This window comes from Condylura cristata, unplaced genomic scaffold, assembly GCF_000260355.1.
Source record: "Condylura cristata isolate star-nosed mole 26May11 unplaced genomic scaffold, ConCri1.0 scaffold00056, whole genome shotgun sequence".
Lineage (NCBI taxonomy): Eukaryota > Metazoa > Chordata > Mammalia > Eulipotyphla > Talpidae > Condylura > Condylura cristata.
In genome coordinates, this window is record NW_004567157.1 from 1,103,873 (window position 1) to 1,115,877 (window position 12,005).

A 12,005-nucleotide genomic window follows, 5' to 3' on the forward strand; every position below is an offset into this window, starting at 1 on the left:
CTGACTCTTGTGAATGCCTCACCGCTCCTGCATCGCTGTCCTGTACCCCAATTCTGTATGCATAAATAAATAAACCTTTTAAAAAACAGGCGAGTGACTGACATTGTAGCACTAGGAACAGTACTGGTAAGATGGAGGGATTAGGTTGAGTTATTATTCATTAGGCCATGGGGAAGGAAGAGATTCTAGACTGGTTGGATCAGAGAGGAGTAGGAAACACTTGACTCAGAGGGATGGGGAAGCCATGGGTTCCAAGGAAATGCTGGCAATAAGGACCCCTAGATTGGTCTTGAAGCATAAACAAGATATGACCAGTAAGGAAACCTCAACTCTTTTTAATCTTCATTTTATTCAAAATCTGTTTTTTATAGTGCCATCTCCTGATTTAATCAGAGCCACACTGTTGCTTGAAGCATGGTGCCTGAATCTGAGAGAAGGTTACATATGAGGTGTTTGTGAAGATGCTGAACTTCATCTAAAATACTTAGAGGCTGAGTTGGGGGTGGGCCCCTTAAAACAAATGTTAGACTGCACAGGATAACAACTGAAACCACAAATTGTCAATCTTCGGGCTTAGTAAATGTCAGGTCAGTATCACCTTATTAGTGCACACATTTTGAACTGAGAAAAGTGAACCTACCAAGTACTCAGTCATTATATAGGCCCTCAGGGTGGAGGAGTCCAAGATGGGTATGGGGGTTCTCACTCTAGAGTTTACACACTAATGAAGCATAGGTACTTAGAAATGTGGTGTCAAAGTCCATAGCTAAAGGCTACTTGTGCTCCTCTGGTGTCCCTGAGCAGGAAGAGATTAGTGAAAGCTTCCCAAGAAGTAAGTAGCAGTTCTAAGGACAGGCAGAACAGCATATGCAGAGGCATCAAACTGTGAAGCAGTGTGATCTGTTTTGGCAGCCATCTCCAGGGCATGAAATAAGATGGAATAGGAGTGCAATTCAGAGGACCTACGACTGAACAGCCCGATCATGAAAGGTGAAGGACAAGGGCTGGCAACCAGGCTTTTGATGGGGGCCCTCAGTCTTTCTCTCTCTCACTTTTATAACATGCAGATCTGGCAGATCCTCCTGCTCATAATGAAAATAGTTCTCTAGTCATCAAAGATGAGCCTCATGGATATCACCAAGATCTTCTCCCTCCTGCAGCCTGACAAAGAGGAGGAGGACACTGACACAGGAGAGAAGCAGGCTCTCAATCAAGCAGTATATGACAATGATTATGCTACCTTGGACCAGCTTTTGCACCAGGAGCGTTACAAACGTTTCATCAACAGTAGAAGTGGTTGGGGTATTTTTGGGACACCCCTGCACTTGGCTGCTTCTTATGGCCACCTGAGCTGTTTGCAGGTTCTGCTGGCACATGTTGCTGATGTCGATAGCTTGGACATCAAGGCACAGACACCACTTTTTACTGCCGTCAGTCATGGTCACCTGGACTGTGTACGAGTGCTTTTGGAAGCTGGTGCCTGTCCTGGTGGCAGCATCTACAACAACTGCACTCCAGTGCTCACAGCTGCTCGCGATGGTGCTGTTGCCATCTTGAAGGAACTCCTAAGCCATGGTGCAGAGGTAAATGTCAAGGCTAAACTACCAGTCTGGGCAACAAACATAGCTTCATGTTCCGGCCCCCTCTATTTGGCTGCAGTCTATGGGCACCTTGACTGTTTCCACTTGCTTTTGCTCCATGGGGCAGACCCTGATTACAACTGCACTGATCAGCATCTGTTGGCACGTATCCCTCAACCCCGTACTCTTCTTGAAATCTGCCTCCATCATAACTGTGATCCAGAGTACATCCAGCTTCTGATTGATTTTGGTGCTAACATCTACCTTCCATCTCTCTCCCTGGACCTGAACTCACAAAATGATAAAGGCACTGCACTGCTGCTACAGGCCCGAGGTAAGTATCCAGCAGACCAACCCTATTGGGCCTCCTGCCTTGAAGTTCCTAGGACATCAAATCGCCTCTAAGACAATCTTTCTGCGATGAATTAGCAAAACACCATCATCTTCCCTCTCCTGGTCTCTCCCCAGTTGTAAGCAGTTAAAGATTCCTTTTTAGAGAAGAGATCACTATGAGGTAGGGGGTTGTTGTAACCTAATTTCTGATTATGAGTTGACCAGCCACTTGTTTTTGGCCTTGAGCATGCCATTCTAGGCCTCTGTGTCCTCACTGCTACCATTTCCATTCATTGACGGTAAGGTGGGGGTACATATCTTAGAAGGGAGAGAAAAATAAGATTTGCAGTAGCCAGGACAAGGTCAATGAGGGTTTGGGTGGGAGAATTATTCTGAGAATTGCTTCTCATACCTGTTTATCTCCTTGCTGTAGCCATTCCAAGGTCACTACTATCACAGGCCCGTTTAGTTATCCGCAGGGCTCTGCACCAGGCAAGTCAGCTACAAGCCATCAACCAACTGGATATCCCCCCCATATTGATTGGCTACCTCAAATACCAACTATAGACTAGCAGCCTTCCCAGAAATCCATCCTGCTTCAAAAAACCACCTGTGGACATACGTAACTGGAGGGCAGTAAACTCCATCTGCTCCCTGAAGCTTCTCTCCTATATTATCCTCCACAATAAAAATTCTCAAAAAATCAAGCTGCTGTGACTTTTGTGTCACGCGCACGTGCGCGTGTTTGTGTGTGTGTGTGTGTGTGTGTGTGTGTGTGTGTGTGTAGAGAGAGAGAGAGAGAGTAGCAGCGTATTAGGGGAAGGAGTCTGGTTGGTTGGTTGGTTATGGGAAAGATGTCCTCAGGCAGACATAGAGTACCTGGTCACTAAAAGAGAGAAAAATGGGCCCTCCCTGGTGGCGCAGCGGGTTAAAGCACAGCACTGAGAATCTAAAGCCGCTTCCGCAAGAGTTCGATTCCCGCCTGCCCCGGAGGTGACCACATGGCGTGGCAGACCTCTCCTGACCCGCCCGCTGCTCCCCTCAGCAGTGTACTTCGTCGATCTGCCTGTTCTGCTCCCCACTCTGTCTCTGCTGAATCCTCTCACCCTCCACGTCTCTGGCCTGTACCCCAGTTCTGTATGCACAAATAAATAAATCTTTAAAAAAAATCAAAAAAAAAAGAGAGAAAAATGAAACTAACCTAATGTTCCATACTGTCTGACCAAGATCTCTGGAGAATTTGGGGATGTGTTGCCCTAGAACAAGGCACTGAAGAATTCAAGAGGGTTAAAAGGGTAACATCAGCTTTCTCAGTTATTTTCTCTGGCTACTACAAGACATCTTTTGAGGGTTTTTCACCCAGCTCCCACATATCACTTTGAGAAAAATGACCAAGAAGACTTGCATTCACTCAAATTGAATCATAGGTTGCATTTCCACAAGGTTAGATTATAACCAAAATCTAACTAGAAACCAAGCTATCAAATATTTATGACAGAATTTAATGCAGAAAAAATGGGTACATAGGTGAGTCTAAAGAGTACAGTACAATTAGTGACATTAAGAGATCAAAAATACCCTTAGACTGGTGGATGAGGAAAGAGATATATCCAAGTGTCCAGAGATAGGGGTCACTTGATGGGAAAGTGGAAACAGGCCTGAGCACTAGTGCTAAAAATATAGAGAGACACTGCACAAACCAGAGGAGCAGAAGAAATACTCTTTCCTTTCACTTATGACTATTTTTTAATCTGCCTCCAATGCTTCTGGGGAAAACTGGATATCAACTAATATGAGAGTCTATGAAACACAACTTATGGGGGTGGGCCCTCTTGTAATACAAAGTAGAGAAGGGGAATATGAAGAATGGAGGGAGAATGCCAGGAGGTCATATCCTCTTTAGATTCTCAGTCTATCACCTGTGCTACCAAATTCTTTTCTACATTAACACTCTGCATTACATACTCTGGTGACCTGAGCCAGGAATTAGGATCATCCAGCAGAATTAGAAGTATATTTACAGTGGGAGACATAAAAAGGACATCAGAGATAACATCAGAGGCAGAAAAGGCAGAGGCTAAGTGCCCTGGCTTCTCCTTTTTTCCTACCCTCCCACTAATGCTTGGAAGTAGATTAACCCAGTCAAAAGACCCAAGGAGCCTTGGAACACAGTCTGAAAGCACAGCCTGCAGACGTCAGTTCCCCTGTGGTGTGGAGAAGAACAAAAGGAAACAAACAGGCCCTGGAGCAGCACAAATAACAACACAAATTCATATCCAGGCACACTAATTTTGTTAAATATTTAGCCTCCATTGTACTGTATTGTATGTCCCCTGTACAACTGTAAATAGTGAAAAAGACACAAGTTGAAGGAGTGAAGGAAGAGAACCCAGAAAATAGACCTAGAAAATCCGTACTAGGGAAGCTTTTTAGATGCTTAGAGCTCTTCTCCTGAAAATTTCTTTAACAATCTCCCATCATGACCTCTTACCATGAAGAAAAGGAAGCAGGAACTAGAGTCTTGAACTGATTTGCCTCTCCCCTATCTTCCCTCCCCCATTGTCTCTGGTTTCTAGTACCTGAGAAATTTTATTATGTAAGTCAAGGAAACTGGACATTTATCGCCATGGTTCTGTCATACCCAGCCTCCATACTTTCATACTTTTTTTTTTTAAAGATTTATTTATTCATACAGAACTGGGGTACAGGCCAGAGATGCGGAGGGTGAGAGGATTCACCAAGGACAGGGTGGGGAGCAGAACAGGCAGATCTACAAAGTACACTGCTGAGGGGAGCAGCGGGCGGGTCAGGAGAGGTCTGCCACGCCATGTGGATCTCCTCCGGGGCAGGCGGGGATCAAACTCATGCGAAGTGGCTTAAGCTTCTTAGTGCAGTGCTTTAAGCCGCTGCGCCACCAGGGAGGGCCCATACTTTCATACTTTTATTCTTTTACATTTTGGAGAGCAGTACAACTGTTTTTCTTCAGGACTAAGTACAGACAAAGGGCTTTAGGGCTTTCTTCTACCTTTCTTTCATCTGGGCTCCTAGGGGTGTCCAGGACCCCACCTTCTGTTCTGCCCCCTACCCCTTATTAGGGACCCTTAAGGATTAGGTGTGAACTTCACAGTCCCATCTACTATAAGCTCTCAGGAAAGTACATGCTTCAAATGGGGTCTATCCAGAGTGACCTTGCCTGTGGCATCTGGGATACAGATTCTCTGGTTGGCCCATGTGGATAACCAGAGCATGTGGATAATCTGAGCAATTCAAACATTTGTATTTGATGAGGTTGTAGAGGCATACCAAATTCTAAACAGAGAGGAAGTGTTCTTAGTCCCATTTATATCTAGATGAATGGACTGAGAACCTGACAAAGGTAAATGCCATGTTATTGGCAGCTCAGCTCTTCAGAGTACTCCCAGCTGTTTTCTTCAGATGCCTGTGGTACTGATGACAGAAACAACTTAAAGGTCTGGAGCCTTAGTTTCTTCCCCACCCCAGACCTGATCATTCCCATCCAGACAACAACCCAGAAGATAGAATTATCTCAAATTTTAATGAAGAGTCTTCTGAGGCACAAGAAAGCAGCAGATGTGAAGTCACTGTTCTTAGAGTAAAATATCCTCCTCGTCTTTTAGTTCCTTTATGAAACTAAACCCAGATAAGAATTCAGTCTTATCCCCCTAACCGCCGTCACTCCCACCAGCTTCCAGGACAGCCAAGTCTTAACCATTTCAGAAGAGATAATCCCCTTCACTTTTCTGTTCCCTCTCTCCCAATCTCCTCCTGACCTCCTTCATTCTTCCCTCACTCCCTCCCTTCCTGGCATTGCCATTCTCTGGGACTTGGCTCTACTTTTACATACCAATTGAAAAAAGTCATAGAAGTGGAAAAATGCAGGGCAGTTTGAGTAACCAGTTTAATTTGTTTACTTCAGTATTTTTAAACAAGAGCTAGACAGGGGGTTATATTAGAGTGGACCCTGAATACCTTGGTCTTTTGTATTTAAATATTTCATTTATTAGAATGGGACATACACAGTCATAGAAATGTCATGCTGTATGCATGGATAACATGTTCCTTGAGTTCCTGAATAAACATTAAAATAAAACATAAAAAGAAACATTAAATTTTTACCGAGATATAACTGATAAATAACATTATACAAGTTTTGAGTATACAACAAGATGAGTCTACATTTATGTATATGGTAAAATGATTACCAGAGTAACCCATAACCATACTTTCGTGATGAGGAATTTAATATTTATTCTCATAGAAACTTTCAAATATATGAGATAAGAGCCTCCCTTGTGGTGCAGAGGTTAAAGACAGCACTATTGAGCTATCACCAGCCACTGCAGCATGAGTTAAAGCCCAGTCAGCCAGGGAGCTAGCCCACATGGCCCAGCAGACCTCTTCTGTCTCGCTTGCTACTCTCCTTACATTATATTTCAGTAGATCCACCTGCTCTGCTCCCCACTCTGTCTTTCTGAACCCTCTCACCCACACCTCCACTTCTGTCTACACCTCAGTTCTTATATGCATAAATAAATCTAAAAAAACTGAATATTCAGTACAGTAATGTTAACTACAGCTGTTGTACTGTACATTACATACACATGATTTATTGATAAGTGAGGATTTGTACCCTTTTATTACTTCACCCATTTCACCCACCCCTAACTAAACATCTGGCAACACAAAAATGTTCTCAGCACGTATAAGCTTCATTTTCTTCTTTTAGATTTCCCATGTAAATGAGATCATATGGCATTTGTTTTTCTCCTCATTTATTTCACTTGGCATAATGCCCTCAAGTTATAACTATGTTGTCACAAACAGTACAACTCCCTTTATTTAAACAAAAAAATGAATTAAAGCACAAATGAACTTTTAGACCATGAGAGCAATTAGTAATTACTAGAGGGTAAAGGAGGGTGGGTAAATTGAAACAAAGGGAATAATTTATGTTGAAAAAAAATGGAAAAAAGTTGTGAACTTAATGTAGTGTATAAACATGCTGATTTTCAATGATGCACAATCTGAAACTTATATAATGTTATAATGCAATGTTACTTCACACACACACTAAAAATTTTCTTTTTTCATGGTTGGAAATATATTGCATAGTGTAAATGTTTATATTACATAGTCTACATATTTATATACTTACCTACATGCAGCTATCATATTTTCTTTATCTAGTCATCTATTCATGGACACAGGTTGATTTATGTTTTTTAAAGATTTATTTAGTTATTAATAATAACTCATTTCATTTACTTATATTTTATTTATTTCTGCATATTATCTTCTCTGACCATAAAAGCATAAAACTAGAAATAAAACATGAAAACAAAGCAAAGAACCCTCCTTCATCATGGAGATTGAAACCCATGCTAATGGAAGATATCTGGATCAATGAAGAGATCAAAGAAGAAATCAATAAATATTGCGAGATGAATGTAACATCTAGGAACATATGGAGCACAGCAAATACAGTTATAAGAGAAACATACATAGCAATACAGGCTGACATCAAGAAACAGGAGAGAACTCAAAGAAACACCTAATCTCTCACCTTAAAGAATTGGAAAAAGAAAAACAACAACAAAAACCAAAAAATCAGTAGAAGAAAGGAAATAATAGAAATCAAAGCACAAATAAATGAAGTATAAGTTAAGAAAACAGTCCAAAAGATCAATGAAAACAAAAGTTGATTCTTAAAAAAAAAAAAAAAAGAACAAAACTTTAGCTAGGCTCACAAAGAAAACAAATGAGAAAAATACAAATAAATAGGATCATAAGCAAAAGAGGAAAAATCACAACAGAGCAGACATCAAAAGAATAATCAGAGATTACTATCAACCATTATAGGCAAACAAGTCCAACAATCTAGAAAAGATGGACAAATCCTACAACTTTACAGTCATCCACAGCTAGACAAAGAAGAAATAGAACACTAAACAGACCAATTACAAGCAGTGAAATTGATACAGTAATCAAAACTCTCCCCCAAAACAAAAGCCCAGCACCAGACATCATTACAAATGAATTCTACCAAACATTCAGAAATGAACCAGTGCCTATCCTATACAAACTCTTTCAAAAATTGAGAAATAAGGGTACTATCAAATATGTTTTACAAAGCCACCATTACACTACTACTAAAACCAAACAAGGACAACACACAAAAAGAAAATAACAGGCCAATCTCATTAATGAACACTGATGCAAACCTGAATCCCAGGGCCTCCACTACACGTCAGCTCTCTGAAGCATGATGGAACAAGGAGTTACACATATTGTCCTTTTCCTTATAGATCATTGATACCCCACAGCAGCTGTGTGTACAACCTCACCCCTTCTCCAGATTGGCCATCCCCATATCAACAGTTACTTCCCAGACATATATCCAATGGCATCATCTCTACTTTTAACATGCTTCATTTCTGGGCATTCTATGACACATACATTCCTGGTAATACCATGTTTCCTAAAACTCTGTATATTCTTTGGCTTCTGAGAAAGCCAGAAATCCTGGCTCTGGTTAAACTTTGCCAAGCCCTCCCTCTCAGAGCTTTGTGGGATCCTCTCATTCATGCCCTTTTTCTAAGATGCCATCACCAATCTGGCCAGGTCTATCATTAAAAAACAAACAAACAAAAGAAAAACTTGAAAATTCAACCACCTCTTACCTCCTCCAATGCTTCCACCCTGACATGATTCTCCATCCTCTTTCATCTGGATCACTGGATCTCATTGTTTCTTCTCTTCCTACTATAGTTCCCTAGATGATTCACTAAGACCTGCCGCTCCTCAGTTCAGAATCCTTCCATGTCTAAAGCCTTTAAAATGATTCACAAAGCCGTATACCATTTGTCTTCCATGTCCTCTTTGGCTCCCTACTAGCCCTGCTCCAGTTGGCCTGGCTGCTTATTCTTCAAACATTCCAACATGTATCCACATCAAGGTCTTTCTACTTGTTCTTCCTTCTGACTGGAATGCTCTTTCCCTCCTGGTTTGCTCATTTAGTTCCCTCAAAGTCATTGAATGTCACCTTCTTGGTGAGGTCTACCCCAACTGATATGTTTAAAACAGCACCCTCATAGTAATACTGTCCAAGCCTCTTTCCTGTTCTTTCTCCATAGCAATTGTTGATATTTGATATACTGTTTATTTATATATGTTTTGTTCATTGCCTTCCAGTCCTCATGATGGGAAACAATTAAAAGATGACAATAAAATAAATAAACTACAGTAAAATATGTGCCAGAAGATAGTACTGTTACAGTTAGGATAGACAGTAATGCTTCAGATAAGATAAAAGAACAATTAAAGTATTTAAAGTGAGAGGGTTAGGGAGTGGATTGCTATTTTATAGTTCAAGTGTCCAGTGAAGGTCTCAGTAATAAAGTAACATATGAGCATATACCTGAAGGACATGAGGCATAAATCATGTCTGTACTCAGAAGACAAATTTTAGGCAGCAGGAACAGCACATGCAATGACCCTGAGGTGGGGTTTTAGACATGTCAAACTCGGAATGCCCTAAACAGACGTATTACATTTCCGTAGTCTGGGTCCTATATTCCTCCTTTCAGTGAATGGCAACCAAATCCAGTGCCTTTCACCAACTGGAAACTGAAAGGAATTCATTGGATGGAATGTGTGCTTTCTACTAGAAGTTCACCACAATGGGGTGTGGCACAGAACACAAAGCCTGGTACAGAGGAGGTGCTCAAAGTGGCAATATCAGACTTTACTGGTGGATGCTGACAACTATGTGTCCTTGACATTAGATCTGAAAATTATTTGTTTGGCTATGCTCAACAAACACATACTCAGCACCACATTTGAGGAAAAGTCTCATTTGGATGCTGAGTATACAAAGAGGCCTTCTGCCTAAGGGTCACAGATTCACATATGTTTATATATAAAAAAATGCTTCCAAAGTCATGTTATGAGTTCTATAAATATGAAGATTTGTATATCAGAAAAAGTTCAATAACAAAAGCAGCAGCAACTAAAAACACTATTGAGAGTTTTTATGTATCAGGGTCTGTGCTAAGCACTAATGTGAAATTCATTTAATTACTAACACAACTCTGTGACATGGATACTGTTATCATTCCCATTTTTTCAGAAGAGAAAACTGAGACTCAGAGAGGAAATAACCTGCCTGGGTCATATGGTTCCAAATTGGTAAATTCAGCATCACAACCCAGGCAATCTGGTGGCTAGCTGAGTCTCAGTGTAGCCAGATAGTTTGGTTTTTTAAACACTTGAGCACCAGGTCAATCTTTCTAGCCTAATTTCCTCGTCCTCTCCTCCTATACAAATGTTCAATACCAAGTTTTCAGATCCCTAGCTTTTGCCCAACCCACCATACCCTCTCACACTATTTGACTTTAACTTGGGCACAAATCCTTCCCCTACTTTTATGATTTGACACTGCAAGAATTTTTTTCTGATGCCCTTCTGTACCCAGGAGCGAAGGAATCTGTCTATCTGTAATGCTCCATGTCACTTTGCTAGACCTCTACTCTAGCTTCCTGCTTTATATACACCCTCATTCTAATTCCTATTACCAGGACTGACACAGAGGAGGTACCCAAACAACATTTGGTGAAGGAAGAAATAATCATTGTATTCTTGTGGCCAGGTCTGTCGACAAGGGTTAATGGTGTTCCTTTAGCAAAGTCTGTACATTTGTTCTTATGGGTTTTTCTCTGCAGGTATAAGATACAGGGCAACAGGAGAATTATTTTTATTTTGTAGGTGAAGAAATTTAAAACAAGTAAGCATTTCTGCTCCCCACCACCAGCACCTGTAGTGACTAAGTAAGTTGATTGTCAGTTGGCATGTGGAAGGGGGGCCTGGAGGACATCCTCTTACATAAGGCATTTTGAAGTACAATGTTAAACCCACACTTGGTCTTTCCACACGTTTGTCCTTAGGGAGAAGTGGGATATACATAAAGGAGCTGTGCAACTCCCTACTACACTCTTTTCCTCAAAGTGCACACATATAATCTCTGCCGGAGACATGAGATATCAGGACCAAGGCATGTTCTCAGCTGGGAGAACTCTTTAGCAAATCAAAACTACTTTTCATTTTCCTGAAGTCCTATTTCTTGTTGGCCCAGATCAATGTCCAATGTCTGTCATTATCAAAACTGGCTGTGACAGAATGTTTGTTAGGTAGGCAGAGAACATGGAGGATTGGCAGTGATGACAGGAGCAGTGCAACAATGCCCCCTGGCCGCTTGACAACTTTGCATATCTCCTCTCTCCTGGTTCACAGCTGAGACTGCCCTGGCCCTTTCCCTGGGCTCTAGATTCAGAAATTGCTGTAAAAGAGTAATCTTTGGCTTACTTCAAAGAATCAAGTTTCTAGGTGAAATGTGAAAAAATAGTAGACAAACAGGCACAAGGCAGCAGAAGAGCCCATGAAAGGAGTGCTGGGGGTGGAGGGAAGATATTTCCAAATCAGGCTCAATCAATGAGAGTCAGGACTTTGCAAAGCAGGAGAGCACAGCTCCAGGGAAACATTATCATCTAATCTATACAGACTGGGAAACTGAAGCTCAGGAGGATAAGGTACTTCACTTACCCAATAAATTTGCTCAATAAGCCAGTGAAAGCTCCCTCCTCCTTGTCATTTCTTTAGATCTGGGTCTAGAAAAATATATGGGATGTTCAAATTGCTGATTTTTGTTGGTGTTGGTGCTGGACATGTGTAGAATGTTATGGAAGATCTGAAAGATCTTGAAATCTGTGAAATCTGAAAGAACTGAGTTAACTGTCAGAGTTGGAAAAGATCAAGGAGATTGGCCAGTCTTGTAGAGATGTGGTGACTGAATGGCCTAGAGGGCAAACGTGACTGTCCGAGTTCATACAGCAAGTCTGAAGCAGAGCAAAAATCAGACCTCAGTCACAGTAGACATGTTAGTTTCTGTATTCCACCCTTGCAGAGGAAGCAGTCCTCTGGTTAGCAGGTTAGCAACCTGAACTCTTCAAGGCAGATAAGACCCAATAGAGTGGAAGAGAACACTCTTCCTGGAGGGGGAGGAGTGGAAGGAAAGAA

The 12,005-nt window shown here is 41.4% G+C and overlaps 1 protein-coding gene across 1 annotated transcript; it reads left to right on the forward strand.

The window, feature by feature from the left end:
* Positions 1–1,064: 1,064 nt before the first annotated feature.
* On the forward strand, positions 1,065–2,621 carry ASB12 (ankyrin repeat and SOCS box containing 12). Its single transcript, XM_004695178.2, has 2 exons — positions 1,065–1,914; positions 2,347–2,621. The coding sequence occupies exons 1-2, from the start codon at positions 1,119–1,121 to the stop codon at positions 2,478–2,480; spliced, it is 930 nt and encodes a 309-aa protein (XP_004695235.2). The 5' UTR covers positions 1,065–1,118; the 3' UTR covers positions 2,481–2,621.
* Positions 2,622–12,005: the final 9,384 nt, after the last annotated feature.

Coding starts and splice junctions, on each gene's coding strand:
- ASB12 (XM_004695178.2), top strand. CDS start 1,119: ATGAGCCTCATGGATATCACCAAGATCTTCTCCCTCCTGCAGCCTGAC. Junction 1,915..2,346: donor ACTGCTGCTACAGGCCCGAG/GTAAGTATCCAG, acceptor TCCTTGCTGTAG/CCATTCCAAGGTCACTACTA.